The following is a 19,375-nucleotide window of genomic DNA, read 5'->3' as shown; positions in this document are numbered from 1 at the left end:
TTCTATGCGGTTTCTTATACATGACTATGGCCACTTTCTTATACATGACGTGACTCTGTCTCCTCTCCCGCAGACCGCTGCAATTTCTTCCTCCACGCCAGCCCTGGAGTTGCGACTCAATTCACCACCCCTGGATTTCCCAACTTTCCTTACGGACCAAACTCCAGGTGTCAATGGGCACTGCGAGCAGATGCTGGTCACATGATCATGCTTCACTTCAAAACCTTTAGGATGGAGCCCTGTAAAACCGGCAAAGGGGACTATGTTACTGTGTACGACTCTCTGACCGCCATGGAGCCGCGCATTATGGTGAAGTAAGTGCAGGGGAGGATCTGCAGCCATGATGTGGGTTGTGATACCTCCATTGTGTGGGTGTCCCAACCTCTGATTTGACACTTTTTTGTTTTTTTGCAGGTTATGCGGTAGTTACCCCCCATCCTACAACCTGACCTTTGTTTCCTCGCAGAATGTCATGTTGGTCACTCTGGTCACAGACAACGTGGGGAAGCATCCCGGCTTCTTGGCTAAATTTACCCAGATACAGAGGACAACACGTAAGATCTGTTCTGCCATATTTATAACTCCCAGTTATTCTATGTATATTGCACCTTGGCAGAAGTGATGAATGTCCTGTGTTCTCTTCTTCTAGTATGTGGAGGAAACTTGAGGGAAGCCAGCGGTACGTTCAGTACACCCTTCTACCCAGCCCATTACCCACCCAACAGGGAATGTATATGGGACATCCAGGTACAATACATTATAAGATGCTCACCCTCAGACCCAGTCACTCAGCGTTGGCGCGATGGTTTATGGTGTTTTCGTTTTTTTGCAGGTTCCTACAAACCAACATGTGAAGGTCCGATTCCTAATGTTCTATCTCCTGGAGCCCTCAGTCCCCATCACCACCTGCCCCAATGACTACGTGGAGATCAATAACCAAAGGTAAGGAAAGTGGTGTGCTCTGATACTGCCTACCTTTTCATGCTGAGACTTGTAGTTCTCCAGTAGTCTATATACTGCACAGTCTCCTGTAGGTGGCAGTAGCATGTCCCATGTCAACTTTGTCCCCTATATCCCAGATGCCCAAGTGCTTCAGCTGGGTTAACTTCCCCCCCCCACTTTAATATAACTGAGAGAAGAGAACATTATAGTTTTCATTCATTTATTGGGGGCAGAGGGGACATATTGTGCGGACAGTGTAATATAGTTGTTTCAAGGCATCAATATGACCGGTGCCTGGTTGTCAGTCCATCACAGTCCTCTCCATTATCCCTGTGCTCCATCACTTACAGATACTGCGGGGAACGAGCTCCGTTTGTTGTTTCCAGCAATAGCAGCAAAATGAGGGTGACCTTCCGCTCTGACCAGTCCTACACGGACACCGGCTTCATGGCAGAATACTTATCCTATGAGCCAAAGAATCGTGAGTACCGTATTTTTCGCCCTATAGGACGCACCGGCATATAAGATGCACCGAATTTTAAAGGTGCAAAATCTAGAAAAAAAAAGATTCTGAACCCAACAGTGATCTTCCACCTGCGGACCTCCAGATGTTGCAAAACTACAACTCCCAGCATGCCCGGACAGCCGTTGGCTTTCCGGGCATGCTGGGAGTTGTAGTTTTGCAACATCTGGAGGTCTGCAGGTGGAAGACCACTGGTATAGGAGGTAATACTCATGTGTCCCCGATGCTCCGGACGTCTTCTTCCCCGGGATCCACGCCGTCATCATGTCGCCGTCATCACGTCGCTACGCACGCTGCTCCTATTGGATGACTGGACGGCGTGCGCGATGACGTGATGACGTCGAAGGAGAGCTCCGGCCATGCAGGGGATCCCGGCACAGAGCAGACACCAAGGAGGCAGGTAAGGTCCCTCCAGGTGTCCTGTAAGCTGTTCGGGACGCCGCGATTTCACCACGGCAGTCCCGAACAGCCCGACTGAGCAGCCGGGTTAGTGTCACTTTCACTTCAGACGCGGCGGTCAGCTTTGATCGCCGCATCTGAATGGTTAATACAGGGCATTACCCGCGGGTCTCGGCCGTTGATGGCCGCAGGGACCGCGGCGATAGGTGTGTGTATTCGCCGTATAAGACGCACCAACTTTACCCCTCCCAGTTTTGGGGAAGAAAAAGTGCGTCTTATACGGCGAAAAATACGGTACATGTGTTTATCTTTACTGCACCTCTTGTCCCACTGGAACATGCAGGTTCCTTATGGACCTGTAACATACATGATGCATACAGCAGCCAGTAAATAACCTGCCTCTAAATGTCACCGGTGTGGGCGTTGCTTGTTTTTACTATATGTCATGAGTGACTGAATTGTGTTTTCTGCAGCCTGTCCTGACCAGTTCACCTGTAAGAGCGGCCGCTGTATTGACCTGGCCCGGAAGTGCGATGGGTGGAACGACTGTGGAGATTCCAGTGATGAAGCTTTATGTAGTGAGTAATAAGGACCATAATCAAAACTGCTCCAGACAGATGACACATGTAAAGCTATTGGAGGGTAGTCAAAGAAAAGAATAGCCAGCTCACCACTTATGAAGCATTGATGTCAAGCACTTTTGTCATCTCTATCCAGGAGCCAGGAAAAAGTCGAGCCGTTGTCCTCGATTTAGTAGAAATAGAAGGAGAAGGATCCAGCTCCCCGGAATTCATAATATTGTGAAAAATTTAAAGTCCAAAATGTATTTAAGTCCATTTTAAAATCCAAACAAAAAACACCCAGTGCGGATAAAAACACCCTTACTCCGACGCGTTTCGGACTAGTCAGTCCTTAGTCATGGCAAGTCTTGCCATGACTAAGGACTGACTAGTCCGAAACGCGTCGGCGTAAGGGTGTTTTTATCTGCACTGGGTGTTTTTTTGTTTGGATTTTAAAATGGACTAAATACATTTTGGACTTTTAATTTTTCACAATATTATGAATTCCGGGGAGCTGGATCCTTCTCCTTCTATTGGAGGGTAGTGGTGACTGTAGACTGTTGCCTGCAGATTCCCTGTTGCAGGGGGCACATGCCTTGCAGTGCAGTATTATATAGCATTAGGGGTTTTATGTAGCTGCAGCCATATAACAGTGTCCTCTCCTCCCTGCAGCCTGCTCAGCTTTGCAGTTCCGCTGTGTTGCCAGCCAGATATGTAAACCCAAGTTCTTCCTGTGTGACGGTGTGAATGACTGCGGAGACGGCACTGATGAAGCGAACTGCAGTAAGTTTCAGCATTCCAGTGATGACGTTTCCTCAAGTGTCACATGATCTTTTGATTTTGACTTTAATTTATCTTGTCTGTTTTTTCAGAATGTCCAGACAACTATTTGAAATGTAGAAATGGCAAATGTATCCCACAGGAGCAAAAGTGTGACAGAACCGATAACTGCGGTGACGGCACGGACGAATCAGAATGTGGGGACGGTGAGTGACCGCTAGCAAATGCCAAAATAAGTACGGTGTCTAAACTCTGGGAGGGGTAAATGCAACCACAGGAGAATAATCCACAACCTGAGATCGGTCTCCTCTATCGTGTCTGACAGTCTGCTTGATACAAATACATTGTAACAACGTTGTCTCTTCTGTAGTTATCGGGCAATATATGATATATTTCTAAAAACAGCACTACACATGTTCTCAGGTTATGTGTGGTATTACAATTCAGCTCAATTCACTTGAGCTGAATTGGTGGGGCTGGCGTGTCCTTAAAAATGATTTCAGGGACTTAGGCCGCAAGCTTAAGGGAAGGACCTCCAAGGTAATATTTTCTGAAATATTACCTGTACCACGAGCCGCACCAGAGAGGCAGCGGGAGATTAGGGGGGTAAACAAGTGGCTCAGAAGCTGGTGTAGAAAGGAGGGGTTTGGATTCATGGAGAACTGGGCCGACTTCGCTATCGGTTACCGGCTCTACCGTAGGGACGGGCTGCACCTAAATGGGGAGGGTGCAGCTGTGCTTGGGAAGAAGATGGCTAGAAGGGTGGAGGAGTGTTTAAACTAGGGACTTGGGGGGAGGGAACCTACAGCAAAGAGGGGGAAGATAGTGGAGATAGAGAGGTGGGAATTATAAATGTACCTGGGGGTGGAGCGGAGGGAGGGCTTAGAATAGTTAATAGGGAAAGGAGCGGAGGGAGGGGTTAGAATAGTTAATAGGGAAAGGAGCGGAGGGAGGGCTTAGAATAGTTAATAGGGAAAGGAGCGGAGGGAGGGGTTAGAATAGTTAATAGGGGAAGGAGCTGAGGGAGGGGTTAGAATAGTTAATAGGGAAAGGAGCTGAGGGAGGGGTTAGAATAGTTAATAGGGAAAGGAGCTGAGGGAGGGGTTAGAATAGTTAATAGGGAAAGGAGCGGAGGGAGGGGTTAGAATAGTTAATAGGGAAAGGAGCTGAGGGAGGGGTTAGAATAGTTAATAGGGAAAGGAGCTGAGGGAGGGGTTAGAATAGTTAATAGGGAAAGGAGCGGAGGGAGGGGTTAGAATAGTTAATAGGGAAAGGAGCGGAGGGAGGGGTTAGAATAGTTAATAGGGAAAGGAGCGGAGGGAGGGGTTAGAATAGTTAATAGGGAAAGGAGCTGAGGGAGGGGTTAGAATAGTTAATAGGGAAAGGAGCTGAGGGAGGGGTTAGAATAGTTAATAGGGAAAGGAGCGGAGGGAGGGGTTAGAATAGTTAATAGGGATAGGCATCATAGGGAAAAAAACATACACCATTGAAATGCATGTTGAATAATGCCAGAAAGTCTGTCCAATAAAACTGACGAACTGGAGTTGATGATGTCTGAGGAGAATTATGACATAGTGGCCCAGATTTATCAAACTGCGTGAGAGAAATAGTGGAGAGATTTTCCCACAACAACCAATCACAGCTCAGCTTTCACTTTACCAGAGCTCGTTAGCTGAGCTGTGATTGGTTGCTGTGGGAAAATCTCTCAACTTTTTCTCTCACACAGTTTGATAAATCTGGGCCAGCGGGTATAACAGAGACTTGGTTGGACGATAGCTGTGACTGGGCGGTCAACATACAGGGTTATAGTCTATTCAGGAAGGATCGGACAAAACGGAAAGGGGGAGGAGTTTGTCTGTATGTGAAATCGAGTCTGAACGCTGCACTGCGGGAGGATATATGGAAGGGAAATGATAATGTGGAGTCATGGGTAGAAATATATGGAGATAAAATCTGATAGAGGTTTGTTATAAGCCACCAAATATAATGGAAGAGGCAGAAGATCAATTATTGAGGCAAATAAACAAGGCAGCAAATCAGAATGATGTGATAATAATGGGGGACTATAACTATCCTGATATAAATTGGGAGACTGAGACCTGTGAATCTCATAAAGGAAACAGGTTTCTGACTATATCTAAAGACAATTATCTGTCCCAAATGGTGCAGGGCCCGACCAGAGGGGGCGCCCTACTAGACTTAATATTAACCAACAGACCTGACAGAGTAACTAAATGTGCAAGTAGATGAACACCTAGGAAATAGTGATCATAATATAATACATTATAACTTGTTCTTCAATAAGGGAATCTCGCGATGGGCTACAAAAACAATGAACTTTAGGAAGGCAAAATTTGATAAACTCAGAGAATCCCTTTAACAATATAAAATGGGATAATGTCCTCAAAAACATGAATGCTGACACTAAATGGGAGACTTTTTAATAATATTTTAAATTCTCACTGTAAGATGTATGTACCTTGTGGGAATTAAAGGATCAGGAATAAAAGAAAACCAATATGGATGAATAAAAGTGTTAAGGGGGCAATTCATGACAAAAATAAAGCATTTAAACTACTAAAACAGGATGGCAGTGAAGAAGCATTAAAAGCTATAGAGAAAAATGTAAAATATGTAAAAAATATGCAGCAAAAATTGAGACAAAAAGATTCCTCGCCAAAGAGAGTAAAACTAACCCCAAAATGTTCTTTAACTATATAAATAGCTAAAAGGTCAAAAATGAAAGTGTAGGCCCTTTATAAATGAGTAAGAAATTATAGACGGGGATCAGGAAACAGCAAATATATTAAACTCCCCAGTACAAGTCACCTGTCTAACCCAGGAAGAAGTACAGTGCCGCCTACAAAAAATCAATAGACAAATCACCAGGTCCAGATGGCATTCACCCCCGTGTTCTAAAGGAATTAAGTAATGTAATAGACAGACAGACATTTGATACAGTGCCACATAAAAGATTGGTACATAAAATGAGAATGATTGGCGCTTGGGGAAAATGTGTGTAAGTGGGTAAGTAACAGGCTCAGTGATGGGAAACAGAGGGTGGTTATCAATGGTACTTATTCTGATTGGATGACTATTACTAGTGGGGACCACAGGGGTCAGTCTTGGGCCCTGTTCTATCTAATATATTTATTAATGACCTTGTAGAGGGGTTTAATAGTAAATTAGCAATCTTTGCAGATGATACTAAACTCTGTAAAGCGGTAAACACTATAGAGGACAGTGCACTGTTACAAATGAATCTGGATAGTTTGGAGGTTTGGGCTGAGAAGTGGCAGATGAGGTTCAACACTGATAAATGTAAGATAATGCACATGGGGAGGAAAAATCTGGGCTGGGATTGTGTATTTAATGGTAGAGCACTTGGGACGACTGACATGGAAAAGGACTTGGGAGTCTTAGTTAACAGTAAATTTAGCTGCAGTGACCAGTGTCGGGCAGCTGCTGCCAAGGCAAATAAAATCATGGGGTGCATCAATAGGGGCATAGATGCCCACGACAAGGAAATAATTCTACCGCTGTACAAATCACTAGTCAGACCACGCATAGAATACTGTGTACAGTACTGGTCAGACCACACATAGAATACAGTGTACAGTATTGGTCAGACCACACATAGAATACAGTGTACAGTACTGGTCAGACCACACATAGAATACTGGGTACAGTACTGGGCACCAGTGTACAAGAAAGATATAGGGGAGCTGGAGAGGGTTCAAAGACTAGCAACCAGAGTAATACGGGGAATGGGAGGACTACAGTACCCAGAAAGATTATCAGAATTAGGGTTATTTAGTTTAGAAAAAGAAGGCTTAGGGGCGACCTAATAACTATGTATAAATATATCAGGGTACAGTACAGAGATCTCTCCCATGATCTATTTATACCCAGGACTGTATCTATAACAAGGGGGCATCCTCTACATCTAGAGGAAAGAAGGTTTCTACACCAGCACAGACGGGGGTTCTTTACTGTAAGAGCTGCCTGAGGAGGTGGTCATGGTGAACTCTGTAAAAGAATTCAAAAGGGGTCTGGATGCATTTTTTGGAGAGTAATAAAATCCTGGTTATGTACCGTATATTAGATTTATAGGGACAGGATGTTGATCCAGAGATTTATTCTGATTTCATATTTGGAGTCGGGAAGGAATTTTTACCTCTAGTATGAGGTTTTTTTTTTCCTTCCTCTGGATCAACTCCACTCAGTAGGGACTCATTAGGGTTACAGGTTAAACTTGATGGACTCTGGTCTTTTTTCAACCTTATGAACTATGTTACTTCAACGGAACTGAGCTGAAATACCACATACAACCTGGGGACAGGTGTGGTGCAGTTTCTTTTTTGTCTTTTTGGTAAAGAAACCTGCTATTTTTTTTTCTAATCCTAGATCACCTCTTTAACCCAAGGTAGAACTTTCTCAAAACTGGGGGCAGGGAAGAGGCCCATGGATCAGCAGGACTCTCACCAGGATGGTTTTTAATTCATAGACATTTATGGTGGAGCCAGAGATTGTGCCATGAATATGGGGTCCCCCGACCCCTGTCCTGCCTTTGGAGGCGATGGCACCTGTGCATATTTCTCTCACGATCTCTTCTATGGGGATTATGGAAACACCAAAGCACACTCAATTAAATGTTTTTAAAGGGTTTGTCCTATACATGTGCCTGCTATATGCTTAAATTGGGCCGAGCTGTCATTCTGGACAGGGGGATGCTGTGCGTCTTGTAAGCTTGGATGAGCAGCTCAGTGATACCAGTATGAAACTTGCTCTAACCTCCATGACAGTGTTGTGGTCTTAATTTGCACTCTTTAAGTTCTTTGTGCTGGTGCAGCAGGATGAGCACAGATCACAGGTGGATTTGTAAGAGACTTTGCTTTATGTTGTGTTTTGTTTTTAATTTTTTGCAGCTGTTAAAACCACCTGCACAGAGAGCACCTTCAAATGTGCTAGTGGAGAATGCATCACCAAGCTGAACCCAGAGTGCGACAGTGTAAATGACTGCGCGGATGGCTCAGATGAGAAGGAAGCGTCTTGCAGTAAGTTGTCCCCCTCCCTAAGAACACCTATGACTAAACTTAAAGGGGTTGTCCATGGAAAGAAATAACCTGTGTATGGTATCGGAAAAGTAAAATAAAGCAACTTACTAATATAAGTAATATAATTACTACACAGATATATCCATAACAGTTGAGCCATAGGGCTTATAGCTGTGATGGAAGGTCCCTGCTTTCCCCACCCCTCCTGGCTGCTGAGGACCAAACCATTGATGTACAGAAAGGGAGCTCCTATTACTGCATGTTAGATTTTAAGGCAGCATAAAGCCTTTCTCAGATAGCACAGCAGTGATCCTGTTCTGATGGATACTACAGTGTCTAAGAGATTTCCTTCTGTCTTCAAAATCTAATGAGCAGTAATATGAGCTCCCCCTCTTCACATCAATGGTCTGGTTCTCAGCTGACAAAAGGGGAGCAGAGGGGAGTACACTGCTTTCAGAGAGTGTGATCAGAGGTCACGGTAACAAACCAGACAGCTCAGCTGATATGAAGAGATCTGTGCACTATGACTAGTAATGTTATATTAGTAAGTTGCTTTCTTATACTTTTTGACACCATACCCATATTTCCTTTCGCTGGACAGCCACTTTAGCACCAAAACAATAAGTGGTTGCAGAAAACACCTGTATGAATAAGCCATATATATCATGTGACCCCAGTTGCTTACAGCCCCTATATTTGCATTCTACACATTATAGGGTTTATCAGAAGACATATGTCTAAGGCCATGTTCACACAGCAGAATTTCTGTGCTGGATTCCGCATTGGAATCAGGCCGCGGAGACTCCACTGCAGCAGAGTCCCATTGAATTCAGCGGGATCCTGCTGCTCTGGGCACACGGCGGAATTTCTGTGCCAGATGTTTCCTGGTGCGGAAATTCTATTTTACATGCCCGCACAAAGAATGACATTCCGTAGTGTGAACATAGCCTAATAGCTAACCCATGACCTGCCACATGTGGTGTGGTTTCTGTAGGTTGTGAGACTGTGACAGGAATCGTGGTTAGGGATCACTGTATTTCCCATAGGTACCTGTCATATGTAGCTGCTAGATTTTAGAGAGTACATATCCAGGGTAAGATATGAGGAATTCAGGAAAAGTTGAATCCCAGGCACACCATAACTGCTGAGGAATTTGGTGAAGTCTGTTTTCTGGCCTGGGTTTTTATGGAATGAAAGGCGGTAGTGGGGCCTTTCATTCACTTTCTGGCCAGTCCAGGTTTTCAGTGTGGCCCAGATCAGCATAGGGATTGATGACAGCTTGTTAATGGGTTTTAAAACCAGGTGTAACTCAGTCTGCAGGCTGAGGCTGGGAGGAACCTGCAGGTATGATGGGAGGTATGTTTATACGGCAGAATTTTTGCATGTAAATTCTGCATGCATTTATAGCCCATTCACTTCAATGGAATTCCTGCAGTGGAAATTTTGCAGCAGAAATTCTGCTGTGTGAATGGGTCATCCTATTGGAGTGTATTGGCTATAAATTCATGCAGAATTCCATGCAGAATTCCATGCAGAATTCCATGCAGAATTCCATGCAGAAATTCTGCCGTGTGAACATAGCCTTTGAGTCCTGAAATTTGCAGCCTCAAATAGGTGACATTTTGACATGTGTGACACATATGGTGACTGTTTTGTTGGGTGGCTGGTAGTAAGCCACTTGTATAAAAATTGTAGATAGCGCTTGGACGTGTGAAGGCAGTATGTTGTTGTTTTTTTGTTTTTTTTCCTTGCTGTCTCTGACTTATGTTTGCCTGCCTCTATGGAGCTAGTCTTCCTCAAGGTTTACTGTGTGTGTGTGTGTACGTACATAAATAAATATAAATATTTGTGTGTGTAATATATGTATGTATAGGTGTGTGTGTATTTGTGTGTAAGATAGAGAGATAATTGTATGTGTATAGTGTTGTTTACTGTTGCCTGTAATTACAGTTTTTGATGATCTGTGAAGATTGCTCATACGCCAAATGTCTTCATGCAACCCTATTCACCCACTGAATGACGTGTACTGCTGTTTGTCTATACAGTGACATGTAACGGGTATACATTGTGGAATATTCATGACTTTTATGTCACTTTCCTTGTCCTTCAGGTTGCGGCAAGCGCCCTTACAGCAGAAGGACCCGGATTGTGGGTGGTGTGAACGCAGACATTGGCGAGTGGCCCTGGCAGGTCAGTCTACACACAATAAAGGACGGCCACACGTGCGGAGCCTCTCTGGTGTCTCCCACCATTCTGTTGTCTGCTGCGCACTGCTTTCAGGACGCCTCTGGAATAAGGTACAGGCACCACCCATCCATCTCCCAGAACTGTTGTTTTTGCACAGGTACAATATAACAAAACCTGATCTGTCATGTTGTCTCCTAGGTATTCTGATCCTAACACATGGACGGCATATCTGGGGCTGCATGACCAGGCCACACGGACCACCAGCAAGGATGTTGTTGTGCGCAAAATAAAGAAGGTTTATGCCCACCGACAGTTCAGTGATTACACGTATGACAACGATATTGCTTATCTGGAACTGGAAAGTCCGGTCACCTACACAGACTTCATCCAGCCCATCTGTATCCCCGAAAGTAGCCATGTATTCCCAGTGGGCAAATCCATCTGGGTGACGGGCTGGGGCGCTCTGAATGAAGGAGGTGAGGATGAAAGGAATCTGTACATATCTGGGGTGAATATTTACACAGGATCGTGCTGGGGATGACGAGAGCACAGTATTGGTTACATCTTGTCTCATGACCAGTCCATGGAGGGAACTTAATATCCTGAGCAAGTCCAAATCCATATAAAGGGGCACTGAACCCCCCCCCCTTCCAGTCCCGCACATTCACTTCTGTCAGGTTAACTCCTAATCATCATTCTCTAACTGGAATGTTTGGCGCTAACTGATGCTGAAATGACCGGCCACATATATGCCATTGGGAATTGTAGTATTTATCTGTTGATAATCCTACAGGAACGGGAGCCGCAGTTCTACAGAAGGCTGAAATCCGGGTCATCAACCAGACTGAGTGTAACAAACTTCTGGACGGCCAACTCACCACCCGCATGATCTGTGCCGGATACGTCAGTGGTGGCATTGACGCCTGTCAGGTGAGTGCATTGTCAATCACCATGTGTAGTTATGTATACACTGAGAATACTGCTCCTGGATCTCGCCTAATCTAATCATCTAATCAGTGGACTCACATAGATTACTAGAATGGAGGATCCTCGTTCCTCAAGTGATTAGAGCAGCAGCGCACATGCCCTGCCTCCCCTCCAATCATGGTCTATGGGACATCTGACGATAGTCCAGGGTCTGCGCTTTCAGTGCATTCACTCTGAGAAAAGGCTCCTCCTTTCTTGAAATTGTGACTTGATGTCCACCACTGATCAAATACTTATTGGAAAAGCTGAGTTTTTATTTTGGGATACCCTCTTCTAGAGGTTCTCCAGTGGAGTTATCCAGGAAAAAAATATTTTTTTTTATATATCAACTGGCTCCAGAAAATTGAACAGATTTTTAAAATTACTTCTATTAAAAAATCTTAATCCTTTCAGTACTTATGAGCTGCTGAAGTTGAGTTGTTCTTTTCTGTCTAGGTGTTCTCTGATAACACCTGTCTCGGGAACTGTCCAGAGTAGATGCAAATCCCCATAGCAAACCTCTTCTACTCTGTGCAGTTCACAAGACAGACAGACGGGTGTCAGCAGAGAGCACTGTGGTCAGACAGAAAAGAACAATTCAACTTCAGCAGCTGATAAGTACTGGAAGGATTAAGATTTTTTTAATAGAAGTAATTTACAAATCTGTTTTAACTTTCTGGAGCCAGTTGATGTACAAAATAAAAAAAAAAATTTTCCCTGGAATACCCCTTTTTACGCGTCAGATTGATTTTCCAAAAAACGATTTTGCACATCTCTGTAATCTCCACTCCTCATCTTTGCTGCTATACCTGCTAATCTTCACTTCCTAGGCCCATATCAACACAAAAGAAATGTTTTGCTTAGACCAGTGTTTCCCAACCAGGTTGCCTCCAGCTGTGGCCAAACTACAATTCCCAGCATGCCCAGACAGCCACCAGCTGTCGGGGCATGGTGGGAGTTGTAGTTTGGCCACAGCTGGAGGCACCCTGGTTGGGAAACCCTGGCTTAGACAATCACTTGTTGAATGGTGACCCAATTCTGCCAATGATTGGCAACCAAAATGGAACCAGGGAGTGGAGATCAGTGGGGACTTAAAAGGGTACTCCGATGGAAAACTTTTTTTATTTATTTATTTTTTAAATCAAATGGTGCCAGAAAGTTAAACAGATTTGTAAATGACTTCTATTTAAAAATCTTAATCCTTCTTCCAGTACTTATTAGCTGCTGAATACTACAGAGGAAATTCTTTTATTTTTGCTCTCTGCTGACATCTCTGTCCATTTTAGGAACTGTCCAGAGCAACATATTCAATGGGGATTTTCTCCTACTCTGGACAGTTCTTAAAATGGACAGAGGTGTCAGCAGAGAGCACTGTGCTCGTGATGTCAGCAGAGAGCTCTGTGTTCCAAAAAGAAAATAATTTCCTCTGTAGTATTAAGCAGCTAATAAGTACTGGAAGGATTACGATTTTTAATAGAAGTAATTTACAAATCTGTTTAACTTTCTGGCACCAGTTGATTAAAAAAAAAAAAATTCCACCGGAGTACCCCTTTAAGATAATCCTCTGAGAGGTAAAGAGTTTGGACATTTTATATGCACTGATCTATAGTAACCAAACTGTCTGGACAGGAGGGATATTTCTGCTTGCATATGATTACTTAGACTAGTACATTGTTACACCCTGAGTTGTCGGCCACAGGGGTTGTCACAACGTTATGTCACTGTAGTTGTATTGCTTTCTCACTCAGGTGTTTTTTGTTTTTTTTCCAGGGTGATTCTGGGGGCCCCCTGTCCAGCGTTGAATCGAATGGGAAGGTCTACTTGGCTGGTGTTGTCAGCTGGGGAGAAGGATGCGCTCGCAGGAACAAGCCAGGTGTCTACACAAAAGTGACGGCCATGAGGGACTGGATCAAACAGAACACGGGCCTGTAACACCCTGGATCGGGCGGGTCACAGACATATTTTTTTTTAAAGATACATAAATATATTTTTGAATTATTTTTTAAATGATTTTAAAGAGACTCCAGTGTTGGATGAACTTGTGAGCGTGAACAACTCTGTGTGGGGGGTGGAGGGGCTGGAAACTAAGAGCCATATGTTATCCTGCTCCTCTCTTCTGCCACACTGGATCGGGGTCTAACGCTCAAGGTCTCTGATCCCTCATTGTATGGAGCAGTAACAAAAAAAAAAAAATGGAAAAATCCTGACACTGTGGCACTGTCTGCTGCCGACCAGGTGGATATCGTGTCCCAACACTCCAGTTTGGTGGATTATCCTGGCACCAAAAGGCATGGCAGATATCTGAAATGAACTTCCTGCGCTGGAGCCTATAGACAGCGATGGGCAGCGCATCATGACATCATGGAAATATGTTTTTCTATTGGAGGCAGTAATGTGAAACCTCAACTCTGTGAGGATATACTCACACGTCTAGGACAACTTTATATATTCACAGATATAGGACTGGCAATGTGGGTCAGCTGCTGGCGTGTGAGGACAGAATTTTGACTATTAACTCCTTTTGCGTCTGGGATTTTATTTGTTGGATTTTCTTTTTTTTTTTTTTTATATATGACTGTTTTTTACCTTTTGCTGTTTCATCACTCTAGTACTGTCTGTTCTATATCTTTGTCCTATTCTCCTGCCTTTTTAAATGTTCTTTTTTTATCAGCATATTACCCCCATCATATGTCCATAAGTGCAGAGCGGACACGGTCATTCGCGTGCGATGCAGTTCCCGTTTTTCTATTTTTGTTTTTTTTTTACAAATCATGAAGCCTTCGCAGTGGTTTTTATGTTTATAAATAAAAGTTGTTAAAGTCGTGTCTGTGCGGCTTCCAGAAGTTAGTGAACCCCCCCCCCGGAGCTGTAGAGGATCACATGGGAATGAATGTTACTGACAGTGCTCACTTATATATAGGTTTATCTGCATACAACCGTCCTCCTTTCACCAGGTAGGGGGTTAAGATCTCCTCCGTTATTTTCTCTGTTGCTTCCTGTCACCCGGTGGGGAGAGTAGTCCTCTGCAGACACTGGTTGATGCTGCTATAGCCTTGGGAAAGTAAGGCTGCCCGTCACCAGGATGCCCGTCACTGATTCAGCTGGTCTGCATCTGTCCTTCCTCTAATGCAGAGGACCCAAAACCAGTCCTTTTTAACCCTATGAGAGTCCAGGGTATGAATTCTTCCCTGTTCTGTTCTACTGGAGTAACTTAAAAAACAAACAAATGCAATGTCGGGCCTTGAGGACTGAGTTGGGGACCACTGCTCTGATGCACCCCCATTAAAATGTGGGGCGGATTCCTCTGCATCTCTGCCTGAATACCCTATACCTTCCAGCTCGTCACTGCCCAAGAGCTTCAGTGTCAGGAGGCATCATCACCCAAAAAGCTTTCAGGTCGGGCAACATGCTGGCTTTTCGTTTTAAACCGTGACGCCATCTTTTAGCTGAGAGATGGCGGTGGATTCACGTCATAAGTCTTGCTCTGAACTAAGATCCTAAACTCCTATGCCAGTGTTTTCCCAATCAGAGTGCCTCCAGCTGTTGAAAAACTACAATTCCCAGCATGCCTGGACAGCCGTAGGCTGTCCAGGCATGCTGGGTATTGTATTTTTGCAACAGCTGGAGGCACCCTGGTTGGGAAACACTCTTGCATCTAATGTTGCTTTGCAAACATATCTTAACCGGGAGAAATTAGGGAAACCTACAGGCACTGGGCATGTTAGGGGGAGAGGTCACACAATGCGGCTGAATAAATGCTGCAGTTTTTGACTGTAGATTTAGATTTTTGTGTGTATTTTACAATTGTACTTACATTCTCTATGGAATTCTCTATTCTCCATTGAACATGTGCATTATTCCTTTATTTGATTTTCTATTCGAATGATAGATGAATTAGTATACAAGTCACGTCCCAATAAGACCTTACGGAATACTCCGGTGGAAAACATTATTTTTTTAATTTTTTTTTTAAATCAACTGGTGCCGGAAAATTAAACAGATTTGTAAATTACTTCTATTAAAAAAATCTTTACCCTTCCAGCACTTTTTAGCAGCTGTATGCTACAGAGGAAATTCTTTACTTTTTGAAAATATTTTTTTGTCTTGTCCACAGTGCTCTCTGCTGACACCTGCTGTCAGTGTCAGGAACTGTCCATAGCAGCATAGGTTTGCAATGGGGATTTTCTCCTGCTCTGGACAGTTCCTGCTTCGGGCAGCAGGTGTCGGCAGAGAGCACTGTGGACAAGACAAAAAAGAAATTCAAAAAGTATAGAATTTCCCCTGTAGCATACAGCTGCTAAAAAGTACTGGAAGGGGTGAAGATTTTTTAATAGAAGTCATCATTTATAAATCTGTTTAACTTTCCGCCACCAGTTGATAAAAAAACAAAAAAAAAAAAAAGTTTTCCTCCGGATTACCCCCTTTTTAAAGGGTACCTCTCATCAAAAAAAAATACCTTTTGATATATTATTATAGATTAATGTATGCAGAATAACTTTACAATTGCATGTTATTAAAAAATATGCTTCTTTCTATTTAATTTTCCACTTTGAAGAAATGACCACTAGGGGTCTCCCTACCAGTCCTGGCAGCAAGCATTTCAGACTCATGCTGGAGTCCTAAACACTACGAGCTGCCAGTCTGCTTTGTTCACAAAGGTGAACACTCAGAGCTGCCAGCCTGCTTTGTTCACAGCCTGTTTGGCTGTGAACAAAGCAGGCTGGCAGCTCTGAGTGTTTAGGACTCCAGCACGATCGGGAAAAATACAATAGAAAGAAGCATATTTTCATTAACATGCTATTGGAAAGTTATTCAACATTCATTAATCTAAAATATATCAAAAGTTTATTTGATGAGAGGTACCCTTTAAGTGTTGAAGAAAGACCAAAAAAAAAAGAACGGGTCACATAAGGCAATTTAGTTTTTTTTCTTTCTCTTAGGCCCATCCGCCATCTACCGCCACATAGACAAGAAGTAAAAAAAAATATAATAAAATAAAAATTTGTATATAAATTTCCTCTGACTCTGATATTCTCTGATCCAGACACTTTATTTTCGGTTAATGATTCTGCTGAATTACTTAGTGACGTGTGCAGCAATGAACATTGAGGATGTGAAATATGTGATGACTTGTTCAGTCGCTTCAAAGGAAAAAAGGTCTTTAAGTTCATGAACATCTAAATTCCCTGGTTGGGAAATCCTTAATAATGTGTTTAGTCATGAAACTATTAGATGTGTTCAAACCCAATTCACATTGCAGATTTTGTAAAAAAAAAAAAAAAAAAAAAAAAAAAAAAAAAAAAAAAATTAAATATTTAAAAAAATAAATAAGACTGCATGATGTACTATATTTGCTGGTAAAATGACAAAACGCCATTGTAGTCAATGAAGTCTGGTGCCCATTATGTGCCCATTGTAGATGTATACGCCAGACCTTGTCCTACAGGAGAATAAAAGCTTCTTCACCTCACATGGAGAAGCTTCAGGAATCGCTCTTCTAAGAACATGCTTCCTAGTCACTTTAAAGCAGTGTTTCTCAACCAGGGTGCCTCCAGCTGTTGCAAAACTACAACTCCCAGCATGCCCGGACAGCCAAAGGCTGTCCGGCCATGCTGGGACTTGTAGTTTTGCAACAGCTGGAGGCGCCCTGGTTGAGAAGCACTGCTTTAGGCCAAGTTTCTACTTGGTTTTTCTTTTGTGCGTTTTTCCCCAAATAACTCAAACGGCCCCCATGGCATTTTTTTCATTGAAAAAAAACGCTGCGGACAGATGTTAGCTGTAAATCAATGAGAAATTGCAAAATTCTTTTTCCACTTTGCGGTTTTCAGTTTGGCGTTCTTATAATCCTTTTGTAGTGTGTGTGTCAGTTTTTTTTTTTTTAGGTGGTACTACCACTCCTGGCATGGAACACACTGTTCCATGATGGGAGTAGTAGTACCTGTACTAATTGACAGATCAGCCGTTGCGATCCTCCTGTATAATATATAGATGCAGCCACTCTTCTATGGTCCGCTGCACTGACGTGTGTGTGTATATGTATGTATGTATGTGTATATATATATATATATATATATATATATATATATATATATATATATATATATATATACACCTATTCATATTTCCCCCAGATGGTTCCAGCTAGAGATGAGCGAACTTTCAGTAAATTCGATTCGTCATGAACTTCTCGGCTCGGCAGTTGATGACTTTTCCTGCATAAATTAGTTCAGATTTCAGGTGCTCCGGTGGGCTGGAAAAGGTGGATACAGTCCTAGAAAAGAGTCTCCTAGGAATGTATCCACCTTTTCCAGCCCACGGGAGCACCTGAAAGCTGAACTAATTTATGCAGGATAAGTCATCAACTGGCGAGCCGAGAAGTTCGTGACGAATCGAATTTACTGAAAGTTCGCTCATCTCTAGTTCCAGCCAATCACAGCTCTGTGGGAAATAAGAATGTGTGTATATATACATCAGTGCCGGGGACCATAGAAGAGTGGCCGGCCACATCTTTACATTATACATGACAATTACAGCAGGTGTCAGGAGTGAGGAGTGACACCCGCTGCAATCTGTCTATTAATGCAGGTAATATAGCTCCCAGCATTGAGCAGAGTGTGCTCCATGTTGGGAGCAGTAGTACCTGCAGTTAAGGAAAGATCACAGCGGGTGTCGCTACTGACACCCGCTGCGATCATCCTTCATCCCTGAGATGCAGAGCAGCTTTCTCCTGCGCTCGCTTCTTTTCTCTGTACTCCGGCCACTCACTCATTCATATTTCCCTCTGAGAGCTGTGATTGGCTGCAACCAACCGGCCAATCACAGCTCTGGGTGGAAAATATGAATGAGTGATGTTCTATTCACATCACTGGCCAGAGTACAGAGCATAGATGTAAGCGCTATATAGAGCCGCTCCGCATCTCTGCTATATTATTGACGATTGCATCGGATGTCAGGAGTGACACCCGGGGCAATATGTCTATTAGTACAGGAACTACTACTCCCATGCTGACTAGTAGTAGAACTACCTTAAACAATATAAAAAAATAAAAAAAAAAGTGAAAAACACACACTACATTTTTATTACGGTCGGCTACATTTTTAGTGCCCTGCCCGCCCACATAAATTGATCCCTGTTTAAAAATAAATTGAAAATGTTATATTTTGTGAAATACATATTTTCCCATCACTACTACTTTTTTTTTTTTTTTTTTTTTTTTTTTTTTTTTAAACGTCAAAGGGGCCAAAAATGCAATTTCCACTCAAAGGCAAAAAACGCAAGAAAAAAAAACCCCTCCAAACACAGGAAAATGCTGTGGCTAGAGATGAGCATAGTTACAGTGATTTGATTTGTCACGAACTTCTCGGCTCGGCAGTTGATGACTTTATCCTGCATAAATGAGTTCAGCTTCCAGGTGTTCCGATGGCTGGAGACTCTCCTAGGACTGTATCCACCTTTTCCAGCCACCGGAACACGAGAAGTTCGTGACAAATCGAATCACTGTAACTTCGCTCATCTCTAGCGGTGGAGTTTTTTTTTTTTTCTGGCGTTTTTTTTTTCTGACTACACTTTCTGACTAGTGAGCTTGTGTACTCATAGGCCAGGTTCACACTCTGGACAAAATCCGGTCAAAGATTCTGAGTCTGAATTAGTCTGCACTAGGACCTTGCTGACATTGTCCTCCCCATAAACAGCAACGTCTGTGGAGCGGAGATCCTCCCTGAGGGTACGTTCACACGCGCGGATTTTCTGCATCGTATTTAGCTGTGGATCCGCTGGTGAAGGCCCCGCTCTATGCTGGCTTTATATGTGCCTGCTGGTAACGGCTATAAGCCGCTACGAGCAGACACAGTGCAGCGATGTGTGCGGCGTACTCGCACATCGCGGCTGCTCTCCCTGGTTTGAGCTAGGCAGAGAGCTCCCGCAATGTGCGAGTATACTGCGACTCACACATCGCAGTGTG

General features: G+C 43.4%; 1 protein-coding gene across 2 annotated transcripts in view; it reads left to right on the top strand.

The window, feature by feature from the left end:
• The window catches only part of ST14 (ST14 transmembrane serine protease matriptase), a 38,277-nt gene extending 23,275 nt beyond the window's left edge, over positions 1-15,002 (top strand). The window contains exons 7-19 of one of the 2 annotated variants that reach the window (XM_056542241.1): positions 74-314; positions 415-554; positions 650-747; positions 833-942; positions 1,293-1,423; positions 2,338-2,442; positions 3,097-3,207; positions 3,297-3,410; positions 8,133-8,261; positions 10,372-10,558; positions 10,647-10,924; positions 11,242-11,378; positions 13,185-15,002. In XM_056542241.1, coding sequence (XP_056398216.1) covers positions 74-314; positions 415-554; positions 650-747; positions 833-942; positions 1,293-1,423; positions 2,338-2,442; positions 3,097-3,207; positions 3,297-3,410; positions 8,133-8,261; positions 10,372-10,558; positions 10,647-10,924; positions 11,242-11,378; positions 13,185-13,346 — 1,943 coding nt within the window. In that variant the 3' untranslated portion in view covers positions 13,347-15,002. The remainder of the gene's footprint in view (positions 1-73; positions 315-414; positions 555-649; positions 748-832; positions 943-1,292; positions 1,424-2,337; positions 2,443-3,096; positions 3,208-3,296; positions 3,411-8,132; positions 8,262-10,371; positions 10,559-10,646; positions 10,925-11,241; positions 11,379-13,184) is intronic. The other variant, XM_056542239.1, reaches the window with a different exon arrangement.
• The last annotated feature ends 4,373 nt before the right edge of the window (positions 15,003-19,375 follow it).

Source organism: Hyla sarda, chromosome 10, assembly GCF_029499605.1.
Source record: "Hyla sarda isolate aHylSar1 chromosome 10, aHylSar1.hap1, whole genome shotgun sequence".
Taxonomy (NCBI): domain Eukaryota; kingdom Metazoa; phylum Chordata; class Amphibia; order Anura; family Hylidae; genus Hyla; species Hyla sarda.
Note: the sequence above shows the minus strand (reverse complement) of the source record. Positions and strands in the feature narration are given on the sequence as shown.